The sequence below is a fragment of the Poecilia reticulata genome, linkage group LG11 (assembly GCF_000633615.1).
Source record: "Poecilia reticulata strain Guanapo linkage group LG11, Guppy_female_1.0+MT, whole genome shotgun sequence".
Lineage (NCBI taxonomy): Eukaryota > Metazoa > Chordata > Actinopteri > Cyprinodontiformes > Poeciliidae > Poecilia > Poecilia reticulata.
In genome coordinates this window covers 6280374-6288322 of record NC_024341.1, presented here as the reverse complement: position 1 = coordinate 6288322, position 7949 = coordinate 6280374, and the positions used below count along the sequence as shown (strand labels likewise).

The 7949-nt window shown below is 43.1% G+C and overlaps 1 protein-coding gene across 1 annotated transcript in view; it reads right to left on the bottom strand.

Annotated features, from left to right (window-relative positions):
• Positions 1–1872: 1872 nt before the first annotated feature.
• LOC103472082 (SNF-related serine/threonine-protein kinase-like) overlaps positions 1873–7949 on the bottom strand; it is a 31055-nt gene continuing 24978 nt past the window's right edge. Inside the window, exons 6-8 of the mRNA XM_008421459.2 lie at positions 5833–6045; positions 5467–5601; positions 1873–4641 (exon numbers count right to left, since the gene is read on the bottom strand). Of these exons, the coding sequence (XP_008419681.1) occupies positions 3318–4641; positions 5467–5601; positions 5833–6045 (1672 nt within the window). The 3' untranslated portion in view covers positions 1873–3317. The remainder of the gene's footprint in view (positions 4642–5466; positions 5602–5832; positions 6046–7949) is intronic.

Genomic DNA, 7949 nt, shown 5'->3' with positions numbered 1-7949 from the left:
AAGCATTTTATAGCTTATTTCACAATTAATTTAATTTATTTTGGGGCTTTTTTTAATCATTATTATGTTTTCTTTAACTAGTAAAAAAATTGCATTTTTCCCTTTAATTCGTCGCCGAAGGGGTGTAAAAATGAGTTGGACATTTTTTTATTTTTTTGCTCTCTAGATAAAAATCAGGTTTGACGGGTTTAAAACTCACTACTGTTAAAGCACTTAAATGTACGCCAACCCGATTCCCTGCAGATAACGAACGTTAGCTAGCACAAAAAAAAAATACAGGACAGAACACATGTATTTCTCCCTTTACAATCTAAACCATAAATTATTGCCAAGAAGTAAGACGGTTAGTGTCGAAAATGACCGTTTTTAGTGAGATATCCGGTAATTTTGTCGTGTTTTGCAGCTGGGAGACGCTTTTAGAACGATGGGACGACCCGATTGCCTCGGTGCGCACGTGACATCCGGTCTCTGACACGGTTCCCTCCGTGCTCCATTCACAGTTTGGAAGCCACATGATAAATCTGTCGCTTGCGCACTTTGTGTGTATCTAATCCCACGTGTCTTTTTTGTGCCCCTGTTAATGTAGGGGTTGTGATTGCACTTGGCATCATGAGTCTTGTGRTKTGTGTGTGTGTGTGTGTGTGTGTGTGTGTGTGTGTGTGTGTGTGTGTGTGYGTGTGYGYGYGTGYGTGYGTGTGTGTGTGYGYGTGCGTGCGTTCGTCACWKKGGTTYASMARGMGGCCTGAGATTTCATCWSRYMWSAYYTGATTTCCTCCCAGCTGGCTGATGTGGGACAGTAGCCCAGATGTTGGAGGGATTACGCTGCTCCCCTATTTGAGGAGAGAAATGCTGGAACCATGCAGGAAAAATAAACACACACAGATACACTCATTCAATATGTTTTTTTTTTCCTGTTTAAGCATTATGGCTTAATGTCTTCATGTGTTTGTTAAAATTAAAAACATCGTTTACGGTGTAAAAATTGTTGGAGGCAAAAGCAAGGCTACTCCATGGTTGAATGAGGCCATGGGCCCGTCTTTGAGATTTGGTGGCATCTGGGAGAGCAAACAAGAAAATATGCTGCAATTAATTTTCATTTTGAAATGAGTAGTGGTATTTAAGTGTGGCATATTAATTTAAGTAACATCTGCAGACAAACACTGATTTTACAGTAAACAAGTGAACAAGTTTAACAGCTTTTGTTTTTAGAATTTGAAACAGACATGTAAAATGTGCAGTCTATCAAACCAAATCAAATCAGTGATGCTTTTGAGCACCCCTTGGTGGTGTTGGGGCCCTAAGCTGTTTTTTTTCTCGCATATGCATATGGACTGGCTCTGCCAGTGAGTGCCATGATGGAAAAGAATTGAACGTACACACAGTACTCCAGGGTAAGTAGAACCTTAAAGCTTCATGTACCTTTTGAAATTTTTTTTTATATATTTTTAACATATTTATTAAAACTGTCACTATGTCCTGACAAAAAAAAATTCAAGCTACTCCCAGTAGTCCCACTGCCATTTGCAGAAATACACCACTCCTGACAAGAAACAACCAATCAGAGCCAGGAGTGTTATAGTAGTGTCAATCATGCTTGTGTACGTGCTGCTCACACCCTTACCCTGCAGAACACGTACCGCCGTTCAAGATAAAGATTGCCGGTGGGCTGCGGTTGTGCTATTGGCAGAGAAACAACCTAAAGTGAAAGGAAAACTGGCAATTTCTCGAGTTCTCTGCTGAGGGGGAGGAGCTACGGAAGGAAAATGGGAGGAGCCTGTGCAGTGCACTCGCTCAAATTTTCCACAGTTTTCTCATAACTCGCTACTGCAGCGGTCAGGACTGAACTCTTATTTGAGGAAAAGACAACAGCTCTTAGACATCATTCACATCATTTTTATTGTAATAGATCTCTATCATATACATACAGTACAATATGTTTAAGACAGATTTTTATGGCACATCCATTGTACATTTTGCAGTTGCTGGTATTGCTGTGAGGTTACAGTAAAGTGACCACTTCTATCCATTTACTTAGGTTAGAGACAACAGGTGGTTTTGACCTCGTGGGTAAGAGATGATGGTTGCTACAGCAAAAACACATGCACTGTCATCGGTTTATATATTCCACTGGGGGTGGGTTACACATTCAGTTACAAAGATCAACACTTGAGTGGGTGGGGTAGTGTTGTTGTGTTCTTGTAAAAACCCCCTTTTTCGTTGTAGTCTTGGAATACGCTACAGCAGTGGCTACTGTGCTCCTGGAAAAACTACAGGATGGACGCGGTTTGTGTCTGCACCCAGAGTTTGATTTTATTTTGTTGTTTCTTTTTACCCCTTCCTCACGCGATCGAGGGCCGCTTTTGAGTTTTCAGAGCTGCCTTTGCCAAGTTTAAATTCCGCTTAAGGTTCTTTTCTCTTTTTTTTTTGTTTGCGAGCGTTAAAAAAAACCAACAGCTCTTGAAGATGCAGTAGGAATGACAGGATAATGGTGTACAAGGATCTAGCATTCGGGTCTCTACTGCGATACGACTTTACCATTAATACTACAGGTATGGAGTACTGTCAGGCTATTCACATTATGTACAAAATCTGCAGAGATTCAACAAAAACCCCCCAAAAAAGCCAACAAAACAAAAACCAAAGTGTGCGTTTTCTTTCTGCAGACCATGTTCAAGATAAATAAAACATCTAACAATGATAAAAAATAAATTGTGTGCCTCTATCATGCTTAAGTGCCGTTATCCGTTTTCGCCCAGTATTTTTCCCTCGTTCAAATGAAAGCGGACACCAAACATTACGATAATAAAAGATAGTCTAAAAAAACATTTTAAAAAAACATTAAAAAACCCCACAAATCATGATATGTAACACAATACTAAAGTTTGCCATCTTTCAGTCGTCAGCTTATTTTAGTGATCTAGGTGTGAACACTGTGCACATACAGTAGAAGAAGAAGTGTGAAGAAGCGGAGTGGTTTTGAGCTCCTCCTCTATCTGCTTCTATTTTTAAAGACTCAGATTAAACACACCGTCAAGTCAAAACGTCCCCTTAGTGTTCTGTTTAATTTTACTGAAAGTGCTTCATGTACCTCCATGGAGACTTTTTACGTCTCCAAATGTGCAATTTTTAGCGTCTGGATTCCCTCCCAGCGACCCACCGTTAGGTGTTAATCAAAACCAAACAAGAACGAAAAAAATAAAATAAAATAAACAGTGTGAACTCACGACAACCAGTCGTTGTAAGCTGAATAAAAAGCAGGAAGAGAAGTGATTTGAACGGGAGAGGGGGTGGAGTGTGACTGACACGGCCGCGTGGGGCTATATGACCTGGCAGCAGCTGTGAGGGGTCGGGGTGCAGAGGAGACCCTCCTTGGGGCCTCGGTGAATGTTGACCGACAGCGTCTTCTCGTTTAGCGGCATCTGCAGCGCGCGGTTCTTTATGTTCCTGTGGTTCTCCCGGGCCAAGTCCAGCTCCCCCAGTCTCAGGGTTCCCGAGCAGGGTCCGTCCAGCAGGGGGTCCGCCAGCACGTCCCCCAGCGGCGGCTGGTGGTAGAGGTTCCCCTTCGGTGACGGCCCGCCGAGCAGCGACACTTTGTCCAGGCTGCCGGTGGAGCCGCCCATGCACATCCGCCACATGGGGCGCTCTTGGGAGTCGGCCCCGACGCTGCTGCTGACGCCGACACTGCCGCAGACGCCGCCAGAGCCTCCACCGCCTCCTCCTCCTCCGCCCCCGCCTCCACCTGTCAGGTTGTGGAACTGAGAGCTCAGACACAGACTCATGAGTTTTAGGCTCTCCACCAGCCCACTGGCTGCCTTGGCCGTACCCTTGCCCTGTACTGACCCCGACCCTGGACTGGCACAGTTGGGCGGACTTCCCTGTCCTGCCCCTCTTTTTTCTCCGTCCCCTTTCCTGTCTTCCCTATCGTCCACCACAGTCAATGCGTGAGGTTTAAAATGACTCTCCGTCTCTTCGTCACTCGTCTCTGAGCTGGGGGTGAAAGTGCCGTTTGTAGGCGTCTTCGGAGAGGATATTAGCGTCGATGGCGATGGTATTCTAGAGTTCAAATTGAGGCTAAGACTTGGCTTCGGAGGACCAAATCCACGTAATTCTCTACTTTCCTCCTCTTCGTCGTCTTCTTTGTCTTCCTCATGGATCTGGTTTAGAACCGGAGCGCTCATTCGAGAAGTCATACGATTGCTAGAAGAAGACATGGAGGAAGAGGAGCAGGAGGCTTTGGAGCGAAGCACTACTTGCGAAGGTAGAGCAGAAGGGGGCAAGCATTTATCCTCTGCTCCTTCTTCTTCCTCGTCCTCCTCGACGCTGAACAGACTGGGACTTCGTGGTTTGCACGGTCCCACAGACCCCAGGGAGCCCAGCCTGAGGGGATTGGAGTGGGGCTTCCCCAGGGGCCTCAAACTCTTCTCCTGATTTTGTCGTGCAGGCTGCAGTTGGCTGCAAGGTGGCGTCTGGATCTCCTGCCGCTGACTGAGGTCCAGCAGTGCGGTTTTAGGCCTTGGACCTTTGTGAAGGCTCTCAGCGCTGCGGGCGGGGGACTGGGGCCCTCCGGGGTGTGATATGGCAGGACCTCCAATCCCGTCACTGACTTCCTGGTGAACATCTACTCTGGTAGGCCAAGATTGCCTGTGAAGGATTGCACACAATAATGTTACTGAAAAATACACATGAAAGGTTATTTATGTTGATCTCAGATGAATAATTAGAGAGAATAAAATCCAATGTCAGCAAAGCATGAGAGATGCTAGCAAAGAAAACAAAATGTTTCAGATTTAAAAGCTAAAATACAGAACCAATAAAAAAAAAAAAGCTATGATATAAGTGCTTGTTCAAAGTAGTTAAAAAACAAATAAGAAAATCGCAGAATCATTTTACCTCAAGCAAAACCACAAATTTGTGGTAAATATGTAAATAAATATGTAAATTGGAAAGTTTCAGGTTGGTGTTTTTTTTTATTAATTTTTTTTTAGCAGTAATACTAATATACATACGTATTTTTTAAATGCTAATCTTTAACACAGAGAATTAGGTGCGGTACCCATGATTGCTAAACTGTACTAAGTAGCTGGTTAGATGCTTCCAAGTTAATTTCACAAACACATCAATATTAATAAAAAATTAATTGATTTAATTAAGAAAGTTTTATCATAATTGAAATTAAAATGTTTTCTATGTCTGATTTAAGGTCAACGCTTCACCATGTCTTTCTCTCTAACTGAATAAACAGTGTTACTTTTTCTTCTTCGCCGTTTCTCCAGAGCTGCGGCTCTTTTCTGTCTGCTCTTCATTCCCCGCTCAGCAAACAGCCCTGACTTTCCATCTTCTGTCGAGTTTACTTTCTGGAGATTGACCGTAGGCGACGTTGCAGAGACAACTTCCTGTCCGCTTCAAGAAACGCGGGCGTGTGTGTACTTGTGTGTGTGTATGACGAGGTGGGACGTATAGATTTACCTGAACTGGGCCTTGCTCGGGCTGGGCGACCGCGTCTGGCTGTGCTGCTCTTTCTCCTGCCTGTCCCTCAGCATCCTCTCCGCCAGCAGGAAGTAGGTAGCTGTGATGTGGTTGTATTGGTTCGACTCCAGAGCCCTGAGACAGTAGTTACAAAAACTAAATCAAGAATTCCCCCTCATATCAACTTCTTCTTCTTCTTTGTTTTTTTGAATAACCACCATAACCCATAATTCAACATGGCAGAAACTCACAATTAGCTGCTTAGCTGTGTTTTAAACAGTTGATGACGGTCAATTAAGCTTTATTGGAGATTATTTTGTTACGTGTGTGTGCGTGTTTATGGTTCGATCGGAGGGAGATACGTACTCGGTTATGGCGTCTCTGTCGGCGATGCCCCCCAGCACCATGCGCTGAATGATGGAGCCGTGCTCCTCCTCTGATAGGCTGCGATACGACACCAAGGGGGTGGACAGCTTGGTGGCTGGGGAGGGGTCGACGCCTTGGAGCCATTCGTGGCCCTCGATCTGCTCTAGCGTCGCTCGTTTCTTTGGGTCTCTCTGTAGCATGTGGCCTATAAGGCTGGAGGGAGGCACAGTGGAGATTAGCATCATGGAATTTCAATCAATGATTTCCAAATTAAAAAAAAATTTAAAAAGCGGATCAGGTGAGGTTTTGCTTCTTATTAAACTTCTTCCCAACTTTATCCCTGAACCAATCTGCTGTGTTCTCTGACCTTGATGAAGCTTCATATTCCCTGATAAACATTGACAAAAAGATCCACCATAAGATTAAAGTAGGCTGGACAATAAATCAATAACAATATATATTGCTATAGACGCGCAATAAATATTGATAGATAATATGTCTGATAGAATATTCAATATTCATTAATATTCACTGAATTCTGATCCAGTGAATACTGCACAGCATTCTGGGAGATTTAGGCATAAGAAAGGCTTTCGCCGCTCAACCTCTCATGGCAAGTTAAGCCCTATTTGGTTACCTAGCAACAACGTGTTGAGTAACTCGCTCAGCAGCAGTTTCAGGTTTCTCACACTGCCTCAAAACTACTTAAAAATAAAAAACAATGTTGTGGAGCAAAAGTTGTGGATAAAACAGGAAATTTCACACCAAAAAAAACAAATCAATAATTTTCGATTTGACCGATATGAAACGCTTATATCGTGATTTGTTTTTGAGCTAGATAGAAAAGCCTTAAAAGAGGAGAAAGAATACACATGAGGGCCACACTTTTCAGATTTTCCCTTGGAAAACAAATTATGAAAACCCACCCTACAATTATGCACCAGCTTGTGACGGTCTGTCACATAAAATCCCAATTTGTGGGTTGTAAATGTAATGAAATGTTGAAAAGTTCAAGAAGTATACATACTTTTGCAAATATTATTAAATTAAGGTTTCCATACATTTTGAAAATATTGTTCTTGGAAGCTCTAAACTAACGGTTCTCAACGTGGGCGGTACCGCCCCAAAGGGGGCGTTCAGTGGACGGCAGGGGGCGCTGGCGGAAATTTTTACAAAAGGGGGGCACTGAGATTCCTCTGGGGGGCGTTTGGTCAAAGGTAAACTGTATTGCGTAACATTAAATCATGCTTGGCTGCAACGGTATCGATGGCAGCTCTCCTCCTCTTCAGTGTTTGTAGCTTCTTGGCTCGGCTCGGCTCCGCTCCTTCTACTAGCTTCAGCGTTACACCGGCTGATGGCGTTGCTGTGATTCACTTTGTCTGGTATTTTTGTACATATGTTTTGGCAGTTCTGTGATCATGTTAAGTAGCAACTTGTATTAAAAAGTGTTTTATTTCCGTTTGAAGGCTGCCCGCTTCCATGGAAGGACAACAGAAAATCGCTCTTATAAACATGTAATTACTAAAATCACGATACCCTGACTGTGTATCCCTCTAAAAAATGAACCCATTTAAATAAAGAAATCCCTCCATGGGTGATACCACGATAGAGAGCATTCATTTTATAGCGTTAACACCGGTACTGTAAGTGGTTCGGTATGAAACGGGTGTGATGGAACAACGGTCCCACAGCACTTTTATATTTCAATAATCAGAATACATAAATTGTTTTAAAAGGTCTACCTTTTCCCCACTGATACGTTTCCCGACCACCCTGCACCTTAGGGGGTTAAAAAAACAAACAAACAAACAAAACACATTGCGCAAAACTCTGAAACAGGAGAATATGGACATAAAATGGAGCGACGAACTAGATGTGAATTATGGCATAAAAACAGAGAATCCGACGCTGAACAACTGCACAGCAAGTGATGAGTGAAGATTAGTGATGGTGGGCGTCAATAAACGATCAAATAAATCTAGCAACAGGAAAGAAACTAAAGTGGACATAGCAATAAACCAAGAGTAGATAATACTAATCAAAGGAAACTAAATGGAAATGAATGAAGAACAAAATGCAAGAATAAACTAAGAAACTAAAGTAAATACAGAGGAATA